This window comes from Ooceraea biroi, chromosome 9, assembly GCF_003672135.1.
Source record: "Ooceraea biroi isolate clonal line C1 chromosome 9, Obir_v5.4, whole genome shotgun sequence".
Classification (NCBI taxonomy): domain Eukaryota; kingdom Metazoa; phylum Arthropoda; class Insecta; order Hymenoptera; family Formicidae; genus Ooceraea; species Ooceraea biroi.
The window spans coordinates 11146000-11164440 of record NC_039514.1 but is presented as its reverse complement, the minus strand read 5'-3'; the positions used below and the strand labels follow the sequence as shown (position 1 = coordinate 11164440).

The 18441-nt window shown below is 36.1% G+C and overlaps 5 protein-coding genes across 8 annotated transcripts in view; all 5 read left to right on the top strand.

The window, feature by feature from the left end:
- Positions 1-18441, top strand: part of LOC105281590 (tyrosine-protein kinase Btk29A) — a 40029-nt gene that overhangs the window by 14463 nt on the left and 7125 nt on the right. Inside the window, exon 1 of one of the 3 annotated variants that reach the window (XM_011342902.3) lies at positions 14221-15328. The exons of the other annotated variants lie outside the window; for them this stretch is intronic. Coding sequence (XP_011341204.1) covers positions 15229-15328 — 100 coding nt within the window. The 5' untranslated portion in view covers positions 14221-15228. Of the gene's footprint in view, positions 1-14220; positions 15329-18441 lie in introns of those variants that run through there. 3 annotated transcript variants of the gene reach the window in all.
- Positions 1273-3748, top strand: LOC105281594 (hemolymph lipopolysaccharide-binding protein-like). 2 transcript variants are annotated; one of them, XM_011342907.3, is made up of 3 exons: positions 1273-1887; positions 2269-2520; positions 2820-3748. In XM_011342907.3, exons 1-3 carry the CDS (start codon positions 1722-1724, stop codon positions 2984-2986), a joined length of 585 nt encoding a protein of 194 aa, XP_011341209.1. In that variant the 5' UTR covers positions 1273-1721; the 3' UTR covers positions 2987-3748. The 2 variants fall into 2 exon arrangements, with proteins under 2 accessions (XP_011341209.1, XP_011341208.1); XM_011342906.3 differs by having other exon boundaries at positions 1276-1887; positions 2688-3748.
- On the top strand, positions 4888-6504 carry LOC105281593 (hemolymph lipopolysaccharide-binding protein-like). Its single transcript, XM_011342905.2, has 3 exons — positions 4888-5338; positions 5477-5710; positions 5854-6504. Exons 1-3 carry the CDS (start codon positions 5221-5223, stop codon positions 6174-6176), a joined length of 675 nt encoding a protein of 224 aa, XP_011341207.1. The 5' UTR covers positions 4888-5220; the 3' UTR covers positions 6177-6504.
- On the top strand, positions 9081-10424 carry LOC105281592 (hemolymph lipopolysaccharide-binding protein-like). Its single transcript, XM_026972310.1, is given in 2 exon segments — positions 9081-9316; positions 9605-10424. Coding segments are annotated over 2 exon segments (519 nt in total). The 5' UTR covers positions 9081-9099; the 3' UTR covers positions 9907-10424.
- LOC105281591 (hemolymph lipopolysaccharide-binding protein-like) lies at positions 11635-13407 on the top strand. Its single transcript, XM_011342904.3, has 3 exons — positions 11635-11803; positions 12043-12249; positions 12397-13407. The coding sequence occupies exons 1-3, from the start codon at positions 11668-11670 to the stop codon at positions 12696-12698; spliced, it is 645 nt and encodes a 214-aa protein (XP_011341206.1). The 5' UTR covers positions 11635-11667; the 3' UTR covers positions 12699-13407.

The following is an 18441-nucleotide window of genomic DNA, read 5'->3' as shown; positions in this document are numbered from 1 at the left end:
ATCAGCCATATTACGGATACTATTTCAAACAGCATTACTCAGCGCAGTAACATTTAATAATGTCTAAATACTTTCTATTTGTTCTTGCTTTTTGGTGCTATTATCGAGGACATGCGTTAGCACAAAATGACTTGATTCACAGTCGTCTACCGATGTTGTTTAACTCTACTCATTATAATCGTAATGAAACTACAGGTAAATTTTGCAACAATACATTTCATTTGCAAGTGCGAGGCATCACAGTTAAAACACTTTTTTGTGCTTACATGATTTTTGTGAACATGTAAGTTATCAGTGTGAAATCTATGCATTCTCGTTCATTCATTTTCTTTCTTGCAAAAAATCTAAATTATTTTTATATAAGATAGAGGCGCCAAATATATCATTTATATATCTTTATCATTAAAGATATTCTATCGATTTTGCTATTTCTCAATCAATTTTCTTGTCAGGAAAATTAAGCACACCAGTGGTTAATTTAAATGGACAGAGTAATTATTACGTGAATTAGCAGACAATCTATATATATGATCAACAGCACAATCAATCGTTATGGGATAGCAACGGTAATAATAATACGGAAAAATGGCTAGCCGCAGGCTATGTGATCACGCCTGGTATTGGAGTGCACAAAGTTCATCTTGACGAACTCAATTAGAACAAAGCTCGCCGAGCTTGCGTTCAGGAAGGAGGTAAAAGAAATTGGTGCAATACTTTATCATACTCTAATAGCATCTGCATTGCTGTTCTAGTAGTAGCATATGTCCTTTTGGATAATTGACTTTACATGTTTTTGATTGTGAATTAACAGATATCGTTATTCGATTTCTATATGTAGCTTCATATTGAACTTTTTAAGTAAAAGTACACAATCAACAAAGCATCTTATCGTTTAGATACATATATAATATTATATATAATAAAAATATCAAACGAATTTCTTATATTTTATATCGGATTAGGTCAGTTGGCGATTATCAATTCAGCTTCCGAAGAAAAGCATCTTTTACGTATGCTGCAAGAGAAAACCTTATCTTCAGCTTGGCTCGGAGTTCATGATCTTTATGAAAAAGGTGACTGGGTTACTGTCACAGGTGTTCCTTTGAAAGATATAGGATTCACTAGATGGACGGTATTCAAAAATAATCCTCAACCCGATAATGGTTTTGATAATGAAAATTGTGCAACTCTCTATTTCGAAGGTGGTATGAATGACGGCAATTGTAACACATGGAAGTTACCCTACTTTTGCGAGATTTCTACATAAAATTGTATGCACGAGAACATCTATGATAAATATTGCAAATATTGTTCTTGAGACAAATAATCTCAAAAAATTGATCTGAGAATGTAAAAACCTAATAAACTGATAGTTAAATCTTTTTTATTTATTTTTAAGTGATTATCTTTATCATATATGAGTATATCTCAGTTATATCATCAGTATTATTAAGCATTTTGTTGATGAGTAGAATAGATTGATTCTAGCAATTTGTCGTAAAAGCACTTCAATTTGCCTACTTCCTTATTTTGATTCATACATCGTGGCAAACGTGGATATTAATTTATTGCCTCTTTATTGTGTCCCATCGAAACAATCCAGCTTTTGAACTTTGTACGTGACTTGATTCAGAGTATCCCGTGTAATAGGTATAAAAGATTCATCGACTATCTCACCGCAGACATTCTTTCACGATATTGTTCAGTAGCATCATTTGATCATGTTCGAGTATTTTGTACTCGCTTTTGCCTTTTGGTGCCAAATTCACGAATATGTATTCGCAAAAACTAATACAATTTACAAAGGCAATCTACCAACACAAATAGCACCATCAGAAATACCGGTATTGCTAAACACAAGTGAACACAATTGCAGTGAGAATGCAGGTAAATTTCTTTACCATAATATATTTTATTTGCATATACGTTACATATAGAACGAACGAAGCTTTCAATGTTCAAAATTTTTTACTTAGTTTTAACTCTTTTTATTTTTCTTTTAATCTTAGTATAATTGCGTAGTTTCTTGATGTAGTTTGCAATTGGAAGATTTTGTATCTTACATTATTTTCTTCGTGAATATCAAGTGTTACCATTGAAATTCTTGTGATTCATCCGCTAACATATTACACAAGCAAAACAGATTATTTTTTAGAAAGATAGAAACTCGAGAAATATTATTTATTATTTTTTATTATTAAACGATATTAAATATTATACTGAATATTAAAATGAATATTGAAAGAATTCTGACAATGTTTTCATCAGGGCAGTTAAATAACGTACCGGCAAATGGGCATAATAATTATCATGTGGGCCAATTAATATTTTACGTATATGGCGAGCAGCAATTAAAACGACTATTACCAGATAATAACCTGAATATTAAACCGGATAATAAACATACAGAAAAATTGAAGAAAAATGATTATCTCATCACGCCTGGCATCGGAGCACACAAGCTTCATTCTCGCAAAGTTACTTGGAATAAAGCTCGTCAAGCTTGTATTCAAGAAGGAGGTAAAGGAGATAATTTGGATGGTTTGTCGTATAATTATCGATTAATAATCTTCTCATCGGCATATGTCATTGCATACTATACCAATTAAACAATTAACATGATGATACAACAACTTAAACATTAAGTGAGAGAATTCTATTATTACACCTTTTTATTATACGATTAGGTCATTTGGCGATTATTAATTCGGCTTTAGAGGAAATGATTCTTATACATATGCTACAAGACAAAAACGTAACCGCGGGTTGGCTCGGCCTCCACGATTTCTACGAAGAGGGTGATTGGGTTACCATTTTAGATGAATCCTTAGAAAGCACAGGGTACACCAGGTGGACGACTAAATGGCCAAACGAACCCAATAACGCCGGTGGTGATCAAAATTGTGCGACCCTTATTACCTGGGGCGGAATGGCTGATATAAAGTGTGATCTTTCGTATTCCTTTTTTTGTGAAATTTCTATATGAAATGTTTCGTCGAGCGCGCGTTTTCATTATAAATTGCGATTCCCGTTAACATAATTAATTGTACCGATCCGAAAATGAGTTGATAATAAACTGACATCTAAAATTATTTTTTATTGATTCTTATACATATTTCTCACATGGTAATATTTATTATTATTCAGTACTGTGTTACTGCACAAACGAATGTTGGCTGTATATTACGTCATTATTTCAAAATTACTCAGTAGCAAAATTTAACGATGTACTTCTTAATTATTCTTGCTTTATGCTATCAAAGTCATAGAGATATGCGGTTGATACGACCCGCGAGCTTCCGTTATCGCTAAACTGAACTACACTAGATAACAGTAGTGTAGTTGCAGATAAAATTTATTCTACTAGTATATTTCATTTGCAAATAAATATTAATGAGCAAAATAAACTTTCTGACGTTCTAAATTTCTTATAGTTTGCTTTATTTTTGTCATTCTTCTTTTTAATTCAAAGACTTTTTAATTAAATAATTTTTTGATTGGATTAGCATGTCTGTTCTTACCCATTTGTCTTCACAGACATTGAACGTATTTTGTCAATTGGCACAAAATATGTGCAGCTAACGAATCTTTGCGATTCACTCGCTTTTTATAGATTACGTAATTAAAAACGTATAGTTTTTAGAGAAAGAAAGATGGATATGGAAAGATAAAAGAAGCGAAAACATTCTTTGTTTCAAGAAATAATAAGATAATTTGATATATTTCCTTTATGAGATGACTTACACCAGAAAACAACAATTAGTGGGAACAGCACTTACATAGTTGCCAAATAATATAATAAATAAAATTAATTTTTAATTAAATATTAATTTTTAATTGAAACCCTCCACCCCGATTCGAGTAAAAAGCACTCAATGCGAGAGTGGCGATTAATTCGGAAGCCGAAGAAAAAAACATTACTACGGCTTGGTTCAGACAGTACAATACAATACAATCTTTACAAAGAGGATGACTGAGTTACTATTAAGGGCGATACCATAGAAAATACAAGATTCATTGGATAAACGACAAAAGAAATTAATTAATTTAATTTAAAAAAGTAAGAAATAAACAACTCGATAATTACAATGGCGAGGAGAATTGTGTTACTCTTATGAGAAATTAATAACGATATAAAATAAAGCTCTTTTTGCCTATAAATATTACAAATATTATTTTTAAAAACCACATGGATAATCATATTGATTAAAAAAAAGAAAATTATAAATTGACAATCAATTCTTTCTTGATACTTGCGTATTTATTATAATTACATTTATCATTAGACACTTATTGCTAAATAAGAGCTTTCTAATATTTCTACTTATCTATAAATTTATTAATATTTGTACTTATTACGAATTTATTCTTTAAGCATGCGCTTATACACACATACACATATTTTTCTCTCTTTTATAAATCTTCTTCAATTCAATCATCTTTTATAAAATATTCTTTCATTTCATTTTATTCGAACAGCAGTATTTATAGATATACATATTGTATTCGTTGCACTACTCATGCGGCGTGATGATAACATCTTATAGTCTATCAATTCTCTCCAAGGCTATTCCACCTTTATCATACGAACGTCTTTATAAGACCGCTAAAATATTACTGAATTTTCTACTTTTCATCGTCGTATCTCTTCCTTCCTACTTTATTTCCGCTCGCTGAAGGAATTCGTTTATCTTCGAGATTTGGATACCGTAAGTTCTTCCAAAGAGCTGGATTTCTCTTAAAAAAGATGACTTTGCTACAAGTAAAGTTCGCATGTATCTGAGCCAGAAATACGTAGTATATGAAATGTACGTTGATAGATATACATTGGATAAACAGTGCGAGACACAGTTCAATGTAATCATATTGGTATAAATAACCTAATGATCTTTTACTGGATATATTATGTAACATGTGTTATGTATACGAGCTGATGCAAAGAAAGAATGCGAGAATTTGCAGTTTAGAGATAAAAGATTGCGAAAAGAGAGCTAAATTTAAAAATTTTAACAACTGCAAATTTTAAGTATTGGGAAATCTTCTTCTTTAATCGTGTATAATCGTGTCTTTTTATGTTTTTTTATTACACGCATCTGATATCTATTAGCTTTATGACGTAATTCGTTATCATTTGCCGAACGAGTATAAAAACGGACGGATGTAGCTATATATCGCTAGATTTATTCGAGACTACTCAATTCAGCAATACAACATTTAATCATGTTTAAGTACTTAATTGTTCTTGCTGTTTTATGTCAAATGCAAAATACAATTGCACAAAGTGATACTCTTCCGTTACCACTACCTGGAAGTAAGACGAATTGTAGTCAAATTTCAGGTAAAGTTTTCTGACATTATACATTTTCTTACAGTTTTGTTATATCTTCTTGATCTTTTCTTAATTTTTTTGCAAATGATAAAATGCTTTTTATATGTTTCGGTAAATATTAAGATAATTCTGTTAATTCTGCTGTAGGAGAGAATAAAAAACCGGTGATTAATATGACTGGATATAATAACTATCACATTGATCAGCAAGTATTTTATTTATTTAACGGGCAACAATTAAAACAATTATTATTGAATAATAATAATACGAAGAAAGGGATAAAAGACGATTATATCATCACACCTGGTATGGGAAGGCACAAGCTTCATCTTGATGCAGTTACGTGGAATGTTGCTCGCCGAGCTTGTATTCAGGAAGGAGGTAATAGAAATCATTCGTGATATGTCATTAATATCGAATGAGCATTGTTAATGTTCTGTCAACTGAAGAATTAACGTGCTAATAGTAATGGTAATGGTACTAACTTAAAACTATCGAGACATAAATCTTATTATTACATTTAGGTCATTTGGCCGTTATCAACTCGATTTCTGAGGAGAAGTTGCTTTTACATATGATGGAAGAGAAGAATATAAGCACAGCTTGGCTCGGTCTTCACGATCTTTATCAAGAGGGTGACTGGGTTACCATTTTAGACGAGCCTATAGAAAATACAGGCTATACCAGGTGGTCGACTAAGTGGTTTCCAGTAGTAAATCCTAATAACGCTGGTGGCAATCAAAATTGTGCGACTCTTATCTTTCCGGAAGAGGGAATGGACGATGTATATTGTGGCCACTCAGTTCCTTTCTTCTGTGAACAGGAGTGTAAAATCGTGCAACATTAAAAATATATCAATATTTGAAATATTATCGTATATATCTTTGTAATAATATATATATGCATGTAAATGTATTACACGTAAACGTGTACCAAACATCTTTATTCTTTTGTTGTAATCTGAAGATTCGATTTTTCGAAATTTTTTCTTCTAGATATTCATGTTGCTTAACTATTGAAATGTTTACATGATAATAAAACTTTTTGCATAGAGTTTTATCTACATATTATAATTATAATATTACATTTTATAAAAGATATATTTCCTAGTCACTGCAGTTAATCATGTCAAATGTAATGTAATAAATGTAATCCATGTCAATGGATAAAATATATAATATATGTAGAATTCATTAAAATCATAATACATGTATAGCGAATTCATTAAAAACAATCAAATAGTTTGACTTTATATTTTATTGCATTTAGTAGAAACAAATTATTCATCAATTAGGTAATCACCATCATTGTTTATAATTCTTCGAATTCGAAGTGATTAAATTGATGATTAAATCATCGATTTTCACTGGGCATCTAAAGCGTGGTTTGTCTTCTAAATTAAAATCACTGTGTCTACAACTCGCAAACCATTTTCTAACTGTTCTAGTAGCCACTACAGCCTTTCCATAGACTTTACAAATACTTTTGATAGCAGCAGAAACATTTGCACCTTCTCTAAACTTAAATAATATGACACAAATGCACTTTATCAATTCCCATTTTAAATTAACAAATATAGCAGGTAAATGCAATGTAAATACTAATGCCACGCGCAAATAACAGTTGGAAGTGTCATCTTTACAGCAGTATATAATGTATAGACATTATCAATATTGTTGCCTGTGTTACAATACGTTGTATAATTTTGATATCATTATATATATTAGGTTATTATATCATTTCTATCGTATTTGGTGCGCTTATTTTCGACGCACAATATATTAGATCGGTCTGGGACATCCTATATAATATCACATATATCACACTCGACTGTTTAATTGGAGATTTATTTATAACATTCGTGAGAAAGAGAGCAATATCCGCAAATAGAGAGTTATTATAAAAAGTTTCAACTCTGGACTAAAAGTTTCAATATATGGAGTAGGTTTTTCTCATTTGGCATATTATTAAATTTTTCAATTATTTGCAGTGCTAACATCTCGATGTCATTAATTTCCGAATTTTGTCATGTCAGTGACGTTTAAACGCTCTATCTCATGATCCTAACTCAGGTTATCATTTATAAAGTTAGTACAATTCTTGGCTATGTGTCGCATCATTGCTTCGATGTATTGCTCAACTTAGGAACGTTTAACGATGTTCAATGTTTTTCCTTAATTATTTTTGCTTTTTACTGTCAAGTTCGAGGACTTCACTTACATCAAGTGATTACTCGGAACCTTCCATTAACGTTAAACTTAAATAAGCCGGATTGCAGTGAAATTGTAGGTAAAGCTTTTCTCTGAATACCATTTATTCAACAAGTGCGGAATAAACGTGTAAAGTGATAATTGATGATGAGAAAATTGGTGACAATTCCTAAGTTTTTTCTTTTACTGTATTTTTACTATTTTTTCTATATCTTCTTTTTAACTTTTTTCGTTGTGATTAATCCTTTCTATTTAAGTTGCTATAAAACAAAAATTGTCTTCGACGAAATATTTTTTTATATATTTTGGGAACTATTATATTTATGTTACTTGGTCATTATTAACTCAACTTCCGAGGAGAAAATCCTTTTACGTATGATGCAAGAGGAACGTATAACCACGGCTTGATTTAAACTTCATTATCTTTATTAAGAGGTTACCATTTTAGATGAACTTTTTAGAAAATACGGACTGTATCAGGTAGTCGACTAAATGTTTCCAATAATCCTAATAACTAAAATTATGCGATTCTCATCTCTACAGGAGAAGGAATGGACAATGCTTAATTATATCTCAGTTCCTTTCTTTTGTGAACTCTTGCGCAAAATCGTGCAACATTAAAAATATATCAATAATTGAAATATTGTCGTCTTTATTTTTTGTAGTAACATATATGTATATGTATTAATTAATGTACACATATAGCAAGCATCTTTATTCATGTTTGTTGTAATTATATATGTATAATATTGTATTTTCAGGATTGTTCCATTAAGCACACTCCATCGTTTCAATGGAGATTTACTTGCAACTTTCGTGATAATCGTAAATATACAGTTATTACAGTAAAAAGTTTCAATTTCCGGCTACAATTTGCAACATGTAGAGTAGATTGTTACCCTTTTGCATATCAGGTTATTAAATATTATAATCATTTGCAATGTCAACATGTTAATATCAGTATTTTGTTACGCGTATCTTTATTTTATCATGCGTCTGATATTTACTAGCGGAGTGTGCTCATGACCTAACAGGTTATCATTTTCAAAATGAGTATAAAATAAACGGTCTCGACTATGTATCAAATCATTACTTCGGTACATTATTCAATTGTCAGGGCAATTATCAGGAACGTTTCACGATGTTCAAATATTTCTTAATTATTCTTGTTCTTTGGCAAGAAACAAAGCAAGAAGAACATCAAGTTCGAGGACACTTTACACCAAGTCATACTAGATTAATTACTCATCATCCCATTACTCCAATATCCAAATAAGATGAATTGCAATGAAAGTCGAGGTAAAGCTTTCTCTGATAATACAATTTATTCACAAGTGCGGAATAAACAAGTATAAAGTTGGTGATAATAATTCCAAAGTGTTTTTACAGTGTTTCGCATTGCATTTTTCGATTTTCTTTTGAATGTGTGCATAGTGATTAATCTATCTAAATTGCTATGTAAAACAAAAACTGTCCCAGACGAAATATTTTTTATATAGTTTTGGGAATATTAAGACTGTTTTATCAATCCCTGCTTTAGAGGAATTAAATAAGAATCCAATGGTTACTCTAAATGGTTACAACAATATTCACGTGGGCCAGCAAATATTTTACATATACAACGTGCAGCAATTAGAAGGATTATTACCGAATAATACACATACGAAAAAATTAAAAGGTGACGGTTGGCTTATTACACCTGGTAGTGGAGCGCATAAACTTCATTTGCGCAGAGCTACATGGAATAACGCTCGCAAGGCTTGTATCCAGGAAGGAGGTAATAATAATAATTCATAATATATCCTTAATATGAAACAAGCATTACTACCTATTAATGTCGTAATCGATATATATGTTATTGCCTGCTATGGATGCGGTCCAGCACTATAAATGCTTCAAAATACTTTTTATGCTTATTTTTATTTGAAAGAAGAAAAGAGATGGAAAGTGTTTTGTGAAGCATTTGTAGCGCCAAGTGATGGACTTATATCAACAAAAGTTAATATGCTAATCATATTATAATAGCTTCAGAATATCGAGAGATAAATTTTTTTATTACATTTAGGTCATTTGGCCATTATTAATTCGGTTTCTGAGGAAGAGATTCTTTTACGTATGATGGAACAGAATAATATAAATACAGCTTGGCTCGGAATTCACGATCTTTATCAAGAGGGTGATAGGGTTACTATTTTAGATGAGCCTTTAGAAAATACAGGTTACACCAATTGGACGACTAAATGGCCAAATCGACCTGATAATTACGGTGGTAATTAAAATTGCGGGAATCTCGTCTCTCCAGAAGGTGGACTCGACGATTTTAGTTGTGGTGATTCTATTCCTTTCTTCTGCGAAATTCCTGCATAAAATTTTATAAGAATATATCAGCATTAGAAATATTATTACATGCATATTTGTGATTAGTGTATGAGATAATATATATAAATATACATACATACATACATATATATATATATAAACAAGTATTTCTATATATAAATAAGTATTTCTACATACTTACTTGTATAATTTAAATTGGAGAAATTTTGTCTTCTAGTTCCTGATATTGCATTAATATCGAAATATTTACATGATAGTGGCAGTTTTTGCTATATATAAAGTGTCCACAACGTCAGTTACCATCTCTTTCAAGTCGGGGTTATACTGAAACTGATCCTTCGTGAACACATTAAAATGATTTGCAAAACTGAATGCAAAACTGGAAAACTTGTCGCAATAGTGATATTTTAGAAGCTTAAAGTGTAAATTATATCACACGATACTGAAAACTGAACGTTACTAATAAAACTAGACTGTATAAAATTAACTGTATTTAAATTGTGTAACTACTCTAATGAAATGAAAACCTGTATGCAACTAAAAAATGCTAACAGTTCAGTTTTCAGTATCGTGTAATATCAGTTACACTTTAAGCTTCTAAAACATCACCATTGCGACGAGTTTTCCAGTTTTGCAAATCATTTTAATGTGCTCACAAGGGATCATTTTCGGTATAACCCCGAAAGAAAACCCCAAGATCAAATCTGAATTTTTTTTATGGAAAGGACTTAAAAAGATGAAAATTTTCATATCTCCTTCTTTTAGAATTTTCCAAATAGGAGTAATGATTTTTTGAAACTTGCTCTTTTTCGAAGTTTGACCGCAAATAACTCCCGAACGGATAAACGTATCAACTTCTCTCTGCCTTGCGCCAAAAATTTTCTTTTTTTATGCCCTTTCAAACAACGATGTAATACTTTATGCCGGGTTTCATTTGAAATTTTTAAGTTAGGGTGCCTTTGAACTCCCCTGGGGGGGGGGAGGGGGTAACCGCTCCAACATTCTTAAAAGAGTAGCGTTCCAAAATGATTGAATACGTGTTTCACGATTCTTCGTAATTTTGAACCATTTCCAAAAGTATAAGGGTGATAACTGATTTTGTGGACACCCTCTATGTGCAGATTTCTAACTACATAACTGTAATACTGTAATACTATATCATAGTATTATGGAAAGTTACGTTTCTTATATAAATAAGATATGTACATAACTCTCTTGGAATCTGTAGTTATCATAAAAGACGTAATCAATTAGTAAAAATATGTATATAACGCGCATTGTAGAATTATTTTTAAACTAGTAAGAAGTTAATTATCGTCACAAGATAAGATACCAAGAATGTAGTACATTAGAAAAATTGATGCTTTATCGAAAGACTAACTCTAATCTAAATGTAAATTTGAATATTACGTTATCAGAGACTATCCGGAGTGCATAATCGAGCATTTCAATGGAAATTTACCTGCAACAATCGTGAAAACCGTAAATAGAGAGTTATTATAAAAAATTTCAATTTGCCTGCTTTTCCTGTACTGATTAATGTACGAACTAGATTTTCCTCGTTTTGCATATCGCATTATTAAAGTTTTTCAATCATGTGTAGTGTCAATATGTCGATCTCATCATTTTCCTTATTTTATCACGCGTCTGATATTTAATGTCGTTTTATGTTCATGACTTAACTCAGCTTATCATCTATGTCAATCTATGAAATGAGTATAAAATACAGGTTTCCACTATCTGTCACATTATTCTTCAGTATATCGCTCACCTCAGGAACGTTTAACAATGTTCAAGTATTGCTTAATTATTCTTGCTTTTTGTCAAGTCCAAGGATATGCACTTATGCCAAGTGATACTCAAACTCTTCCATTACTACTAAATAAGCCAATACGAAATAAGCCAAATTGCAGTGAAGTTGCAGGTAAAGCGTTCTCTTAATAATATAATTCATTCGAAATTTATTCATGCAAAGTGTACAAAACGTGCAAAGTTGATGATAGTTCCTATTTATAAATTTTTTGAAGCGTTTTTATATTTTTTCGATATTTTCTTTTGTGAATAATGATTAATTTATCTAAATTGCTATATAAAACAAAAACTGTCTTAGACAAAACATTTTTTTATATATTTTTGAAACCTATTTTATCAATTCTACTTCAGAGGAATTAAGTAAGAAACCAGTGATTACTATGAATGGTCACAACAATTATATTGTGGGCCAGCAAATATTTTACTTATATGACACGCAGCGATTAGAAGGATTATTACCGAATAATACGGAAAAAGTAAAAGATGGTTACGTGCATAAATTTTATTTGCTCAAAACTACATGGAATAAAGCTCGTCAGACTTGTGTCAAGGAAGGAGGTAATGGAGATAATTTGCGACATGTCATTTAATATCTAATGAGCATTGTTTATATCTTGATCGGCATGTGTTACTGTCTGTTAACTGATGAGCTTAACGTGCAATAGTTTAAGAATATTGAGAGATAAGTCTTTTTATTATATTTAGGTCATTTGGCCATTATTAACTCAACTTCTGAAGAAAAGGTTCTTTTACGTATGATGCAAGAGAAAAATATAAGTGCAGCTTGGCTCGGTCTTCACGATCTTTATGAAGAGGGTGACTGGGTTAGCATTTTAGATGAGCCTTTAGAAAATACAGGTTACACTAGTTGGACAACTAAATGGCCAAACCAACCCGATAATAACGGTGGTAACCAAAATTGCGCGGCTCTCGTCTCTCCTGAAGGTGGAATGGACGATGTGCAGTGTGGTATTCTCCTTCATTTCTTCTGCAAACTTCCTGCGTAAAATTTTGCGAGAATGTATCAGCGTTAGAAGTATTATCACGTACACGTATATATTTTTGATGGTATATAGAATAATATATATGTATCAATACATATTCGTATGTATAATTAAATATTTTTACGTGCTTTTTCTGTATTTATAATCTGAATTGAAAATTAGATTTTTAGGAGTTTTCTCTTCTAAATATTGATATTCTCTTAATGTCAAAATGTTCAGGTAGTAATAACTGAGACACTTGTTTTTACATTTACTTCCGTAAAAGCGTCGAAGCTTGAATCGCTTTGAGAGAATCCTCTCGCATGCATTGTAAAATGCATACATGGATGTAGAGAAGGATCAATTCGAAGCTTGACTGAAATCCGGGTATCGTGGCTGCCAGTTCCGGGATGGTTTGATGAAATTCATTGAAACGGACTCTGTGCTAATGCGATGGTGGCGAATGCTGGTTACCCCGGAATCATATCGCTTTTAGTCGTTCGATTGATCTGTTCTTTGGAAACGTATTCGATGATTTGTTATTTGCGCAATTCAGTGATTGCAAAAGGTATTTATAACGTAAATATTGAACATTTATATAATAAAATCCGGGATCTCTTGCGAGTGTACTTAGACAATCGATTCAAGAATGTTTGCTAATTAAAGTAATCTAGCCAAATGCGTTGGGTTCTTAAATTCGATTTGACGGCGCGATAGATTTGGAATTTTGTAGGAAAATGTAGACGATGTTAACAACTTTGTCTAGGCCAAGTATTTTTTGTTCGATTCCTTCTTGCGATTCAGGTCATCGTTATATCGGTACTCAGCCACTTTGTTCATGTCGCGATAACAGTGTTGGAGTCAGAATCGGCAGATTTTGCTCCGCAAAAAACTTGAACACATAATAACACCAAGTCAGGGAAATTTTCAGAAAATTCAAAGTGGGAATATCGATATTCCTCGTGCTGTAAGGGGGTGGGAAATAGGCTGGTACTAAATTCAAATATGAGTACGCGATGAAGATGCGAATTTCTTAACAAACTCAAATCTGTTGTCGACATATTCCGCCCGCGCGATTTCTCGGCTTTTATTCGTGAATAATAACGTTGTTCTCTCAAGGAAAAGGGGTGAGGTTGAATGATCTGAAAACGCGGGCACGAGTACGCCGAGAAACACCCTTCCTCGAGAGTCGAGCTCGCTGCAAGCGTGCATATCTCGATAGGTATTCCGTCGGCGCTATTTGCGCGCCCGGGAAACTCAAGGGGATCGTTGAATTCTCGAGTATGCGGCGACGGAAGTCGAGGAAGCGGGCACGAAATTCAATTTGGCGCGAGCTTCGATAACGACGTCACGCTCGCTATCGCGTCGTCTCTCGACTTGCTTGTTTTTTCTCCTTTCTGACACGTCTCTAACGCTTTATTGCACCCTTTTATCATCATTAAAGTCGGGGAACTTTATTTATCAGCGTCGCGTTAGACGACACGTTTTATTTGTCGCCGCGCCGCTCCTCCGCGGCGCATCCTGCCGCCGCTCCAAGTTGCCGCTCCTCGTGGTAATCTTAGCGCGTGCTTAATTGGACATCGGGTGAACGGTATGGCATAGGCATGCACGTTGCAAAGTGCTGAGTTTGTCGGGTAAGCTGGTCTACAACGTCACCAGCCATTTTCCCGGCTGCACAACTTCTGCACGGCGCACTTGCCATGCCCCCGAAGAGGCATCAACGCGACGCGATGGGAGCCGATATCGATATTCGTCAGTTCAGCGTTGCTGTTGTGGCTGTTGCGCGCGAGGAACCGCTGGCGCTGCGATGAAAATCTTTTTAATCCTACCTCGACGGAAAAAAAAATGCGAGGCAGTTGGATCCAATCGATGATTATTTAATCGATGAATTGACTCGAGGTTGTTTTCCTTGTTAAAATACGAGGTTGATGGAAACGTTCGTTTTATCGGTTTAACATCGCGACGCGTTATTCCTCGCCGTGTAATTTTCGCGTACCTCCCTCGTGTTTCTGATTTATCCCTGTTTATTCTCGATTTATCAATTTCGCCGCAGTTGAGGCTTTTTGCCGTGTACTGAATCCTTCCTGCATAATTACAATAGTTGCCGGACGTATTAGTTATTACGAGTATCAGTTTCCGGACTGGTACGAACGGGAACGTCGTCCACGTAACGCGTCGCGCGTCACAGTGCGTGTCGAAGAGTCGTCTTCGTCTACGGTCGGCGGCTTTAATCGGCGGCGGAGGAACACTTCCGTGAAGGTGAAACTCCGAAGAAGGGGACCGAGCGAGACGCGGCTCAGATCCCTTTCGCGTCGGCTGCCTCGCGCGGCTCGACCAGTCGCCGTCGCGCTTAGTACGCGGTTTCGAGCCGAAGCCAGTTTGCTTGCTGCTGCCATCGCGCTGCTCGCACCAGCTGCTTCCGCTGCCGCTGGAAATCCTTGCTCGCGTAACATTGTTCGCGCGGAGTCCTGTGGTTTAGCTCCGTTCTTCCACGCGCATTCTGTGCGCCAGATGCCGATCGCGAGGATCGCCAGCAGCTAGCTTAACGGGAACCATGTTGGTGATAAGCGCGTTAAAGCAGGTCGCGACTGCCGCCACCAACGCAGTTCATTCGGCCACCGGCAACGTTACCGGACACGCTCATAGCAATTCCGGTGAGTCGATCTGATTACTTCCTGCGTTTTCCTTGAAATTTCAATGCTTCACCGGTGGTATGCCATCATCGACATTAGTAGTCATTTCCTTGAGACGGAACTACTAGTCTCGCGTGACATAAATACGAAAAAAAATAACGATGACACTGGCATGCGATAGTGTCGAAATTACTTTCTCTTTTGTTTCTTTTAATGAAATGCGGCGTTGAAATATCACTCAGCTCCAGGTCACTCGATATAAGCAGCGAGGTCTCAAAACATTCGACGCATTAGAGCGGAAAAGCGCGGATATATTTGCAGTAGCAAATGCATCATCCACCATGTTTCCTCACTTCAATGATAAAAGCTTGCGCTCTTCCATTTATAACGCGGAATTCGCAATCGCGCTGTATATACAGGTGAAACAAGCAGCTCTAGCGCGTATATCCCTCTCTTTCCCTATTCTCCTCCGTCTTCCTCCCGCGCTCGCTCATGAACCCTACTTTTCTCTCCCACCTCTCGTTCTTTATTTTTCAACTTTTCGGTCTGCACGGGAAGGCATCCACGCGCAACACGTTTGTATTCGCGCAGGAATATCGCTTGCGCAAAGTGTAAAAAGGTTACACGGAGGCGCGCGCGCGCGGGCGTGCGGGCGCTCACAAGCACGACCGACCTCCATTGGTTTCATAAGAACGGTACTACGGCAGCGGCTAACTTTCTTGCCACGCCTAATGTCAAGATCGCAACGTCAGTTGCATGTAGATCACTCATCGCATCGATCCGAGCGCGGGTGGTCCACGTGAAATAACTTCAAAGAGAGGACAGACACGTTGTCCTCTGTCGTAAGTCGCGATCCTGCGCAATAAATAGTTATCACGTGACCGACTGAAGAACTTACAAGAGGAGAAGATGCCTGGCTCGTTCTAAATGTCGAGCAATCGCTCACGCGATTGCCGTAAAGATACTGATGGCTCTTATTCCGAAGATTTGTCTTTCTCCGAGTGCCACGGTTCGCGAAGTCGGAGCTCCATCACTGCACGACGTTCCACCTGCGCTCTCCCACGTATCAGAAGTCGATCAAGAGTGCAGCTAGACAAATGCCAATTACTCGCGCGAGGCGTAATGTAGCCATTATGGGTGACATTCACCAGGCCCCCGCATAGACGTCGACACCTTAAGCGTCGACGGTAACGCGGTCATCGTATGACTTATACCGGTACGCAAGTGCACCCGAAGGATACGCACGTTACGAGTTTCACAAGCCCCAACGATCGTTGGGGGACGCGTTACGGCGCGGCGGGAGAATTACGAGGCGAAAATTAGCGATCTGCGTTCCACCTGCGTAATTGCAGTTCCTCTTTCCAAACCGATACGCAGCCTCGTGGACCGTAAATAAAGCAAGCAATTAGCAAGCACCTGGACTCGTTTATCCAGCGCGTGTCTTTTCTCTTGTCTTGCGCGCGCCGTAACGGCCCGTTATTATTGCCTTCTCCTGGAAATAATGAATTGATGACGTTTCTTGAGAAAGTTTAGGTACAAAAGGCGAACCCCTGCCTCGCAGTGTCGTGCTGAGCGACGCAAGGGCGCATTCCTGCCTGCGGCTCGAATTTGCAGACCTTTGTCATTGGATTGCCCGGCTAGATTGGCGATCCGACCCGAGCACGGGTTACTCGGATCGAGAATCCGAGTGAGTGGGATGTAACGTCGTTCGATGACCCCGCGAGCGAGAGGCGAATCGCTCTTCTGATGTTTTCACCAATACCTTAGAAAGTTTCTCGACGCCGCTCGAGCACGAGGAGAGACATGTGCGTAGCCTTGAAAATCGCTCGCCGCGGTACATATTTGTCTCATTTGCAGCATAACCGGAATGGCAAACGTGTCCGCCCCCTCGGCCCGATATTTCGCTTGATTATCCGCGCGCCATTCGTCATCGCGTGCGAGATTCGCCTCGGAAAAAGCGCGCGATGAACTTGTTCGAAATCGATGCGAAGTCTCCCGAATCTGCCGAAATTTTCGAGGTCTCGAGGTCGGCGCATAAATCTTGGGTACGAGATTGCTTTGCAGGAAGTTGGAGGAAAACGCCCCTAAATATAAATTATAAAATATTAATAACATATGTATATACGTCAGGGGATAAACATAATAAGGAATACGTAATAAAAAATAAGAAGTTACTTCCGGGGTATATAAAATTACTCGGATCATCCGTCTCCTCCTGGGATGTTCGCGTCCTTACAACACACGCACGGTATTTTGCCATCGTTTCACTCCACTTTTCGCGATCGCCTCACTGTCCTGGGTGCTCACTGGACTATCACGTACTTTCTACTGCCTGTTACAGATAATCAGTGGCGAACAACCTGCCATCCGCGATGTAAGCGGTTAGCTAAAGCGGATTCGCGATCGTAAGCGCTGCGGTTAATGATGTTCAATCGCGCGCTGCGCGATGTTCACTCTAATTAAGGCGTTAATTCAGGCGTCTCGGTGCTCACAAAACATTCTGTCATGCTAGGTAGAACACCAGGTCGAACGTTGATAGCACCAGTGATTTACGTGGTCAGTTGCCATTAGCTTACCATATATTTAAAAACTTTCCAGAAACTGAAGGTTATTTCTTCTCCTTTTTCGCGTAATTATGTCATAACATTTCGCAGCAAATGCATTTTTATTGTCAAGATATTTATAACTGTTAAAAGATGCACAATGCTATGTATAAGAATAAAAGTAAAACAAAGAGAGGGATAGAGAGCTGCTAGTTACTTCGAATTTGAAAGGTATTCTTTCTTGTCCTTAATTTTTTTCTTTCTCTATTCAAGTCATCTTGAGTTAAATCAGTTGAATGAGCCTTCCTAGTAAAACCTAAGGTAAGCCTATAAGCTTCAAGGTAAACCCAATCAAAAAGCCGCGCCTGCGCAGTGAAAATCCAATAGTTGAAAACGAATAGATGTTCGTATTTAAGAGGTGGTGGGAAAGGTAAAATAACTGTATGCGTCTCTGAGAGAACGGATGTTCAGAGGAGAAAGAAAAACGAGTCAGCAAGGAAAGAAGTGACATCCATAGTTAGCGTGTGTGTCCGTGCCGGTTTTCGCAATGTCGCGATTTTTAATTTTATTCCTGTTGTTGCAAGTTGTTCT

Excerpts from the sequence above, each read along its gene's own strand:
- LOC105281594 (XM_011342906.3), top strand. The coding sequence starts at position 1,722 with ATGTTCGAGTATTTTGTACTCGCTTTTGCCTTTTGGTGCCAAATTCAC. Across the intron at positions 1,888-2,268 it reads CAATTGCAGTGAGAATGCAG|GGCAGTTAAATAACGTACCG; the intron begins GTAAATTTCTTT and ends TGTTTTCATCAG. Across the intron at positions 2,521-2,687 it reads AGCTTGTATTCAAGAAGGAG|GTCATTTGGCGATTATTAAT; the intron begins GTAAAGGAGATA and ends TTATACGATTAG.
- LOC105281593 (XM_011342905.2), top strand. The coding sequence starts at position 5,221 with ATGTTTAAGTACTTAATTGTTCTTGCTGTTTTATGTCAAATGCAAAAT. Across the intron at positions 5,339-5,476 it reads GAATTGTAGTCAAATTTCAG|GAGAGAATAAAAAACCGGTG; the intron begins GTAAAGTTTTCT and ends ATTCTGCTGTAG. Across the intron at positions 5,711-5,853 it reads AGCTTGTATTCAGGAAGGAG|GTCATTTGGCCGTTATCAAC; the intron begins GTAATAGAAATC and ends TATTACATTTAG.
- LOC105281591 (XM_011342904.3), top strand. The coding sequence starts at position 11,668 with ATGTTCAAGTATTGCTTAATTATTCTTGCTTTTTGTCAAGTCCAAGGA. Across the intron at positions 11,804-12,042 it reads AAATTGCAGTGAAGTTGCAG|AGGAATTAAGTAAGAAACCA; the intron begins GTAAAGCGTTCT and ends ATTCTACTTCAG. Across the intron at positions 12,250-12,396 it reads GACTTGTGTCAAGGAAGGAG|GTCATTTGGCCATTATTAAC; the intron begins GTAATGGAGATA and ends TATTATATTTAG.